The following is a 1,239-nucleotide window of genomic DNA, read 5'->3' as shown; positions in this document are numbered from 1 at the left end:
CATCTAAATTTCTTGTGAACAGCTGACTTAAATACAAATTTTCATGGTCAAAACAACTGCCAGGGATCAAATAAAAGCAGTCAGGCAAAACAGAACACTTCATTATGGCATGTCTGCTTTAAAAGTCTTTCACAAGTTAAATACAGCTTTGACGAAGGCTCCAAAGTCCCTTGGCAAATGGCAAGGAGCACATTCGTAGTGCCCTGAGCTCCACTGACATTTTGATATTTTTATCACACTGGGATTTCAACAGATCCCACACTTTCTCCTGTGCTGTGGACAGGGGGTTGCACAAGCACTGCAAGACATGATACAGTTTCTGTGGAATTCCTCCTAATGAAAACTCATCACTGCATGTATTAATTTCTTACCTTGGAGATTTCTGTGAGTGATGCCACACTCCTTCCAAAGCCACTGTCCAGTAAGATTTCCATGCTGTCCTGCCTGGATGTGCTGGTCATTCTTTCTGACCAGAGCCCATATAATGCTGATACACCTGCCAAGAAGTTTGAATATTAGCAGCAAGCATTTTCAGTGGAGTTAAATATCAAACTGGGCGGTTGCCTCACCCTGGCTCATCCCCTCTTCCCCCAGCCTTCCTCCTTGTTATGCTGGGTAATCAAAAGTTGGCCATGAGTGTATTTAACGAAGGGCACAAACCTTTAAGGAAAGTGATTAACCACTCTCCACTCTCCAAACAATTTATGCACGTGTTTAGACTCATCTAATCCATGCTTTGCTAAAAGCTTGGATGGGCTTTCCTCTTGGTTTGTAGGGATGTGGCTCAAATGAGCAACTCACTGCCATTAAGGAGCATCTCCTAAAATCCCCTAGTGAGTGTTACCCTTCTTTAACTGGTAAAATCCTGAGGTACAAAGAGATTAAGCGATTTCTTAGCAATAAGACAAAATACCTTTGTTACATCAATGCAATTCTTAGACATTTGCAGAACCTGTAGCTCTGCCACAATTTTCAGGATGGGGCTCATGATGTTGCTGATCCGTTCTTGCTTTTTGGCAGTTTTATCCACATTTTGATCAGAACATTGGTTGCTACCTCTTTTTTTTCCTCATGCTTCCAATCCCCCTTGTTTCCTAACGTTAGGCTCCAATTTCAGATTGCTTTTTGCTTCTCTTTTAATGTTGGGGATGAAGTACATGGGAAATCTTTGCTTGCCATCAGGTACAAGGGCATGTAAGTCAGTAAGACTTGTTTAGGTGTCTTGGGATGGAACAAAGT

General features: G+C 42.1%; 1 protein-coding gene across 1 annotated transcript in view; it reads right to left on the bottom strand.

The window, feature by feature from the left end:
- Positions 1–449, bottom strand: part of ADAMTS1 (ADAM metallopeptidase with thrombospondin type 1 motif 1) — a gene marked incomplete at its 3' end in the record, with an annotated part of 9,409 nt that extends 8,960 nt beyond the window's left edge. The window contains exon 1 of the mRNA XM_017733717.1: positions 372–449. Within this exon, the coding sequence (XP_017589206.1) occupies positions 372–434 (63 nt within the window). The remainder of the gene's footprint in view (positions 1–371) is intronic.
- Between the last annotated feature and the right edge of the window lie 790 nt (positions 450–1,239).

The sequence above is a fragment of the Corvus brachyrhynchos genome, unplaced genomic scaffold (genome assembly GCF_000691975.1).
Source record: "Corvus brachyrhynchos isolate BGI_N302 unplaced genomic scaffold, ASM69197v1 scaffold55, whole genome shotgun sequence".
Classification (NCBI taxonomy): Eukaryota; Metazoa; Chordata; class Aves; order Passeriformes; family Corvidae; genus Corvus; species Corvus brachyrhynchos.
This window is presented reverse-complemented; position numbering and strand designations above follow the sequence as displayed.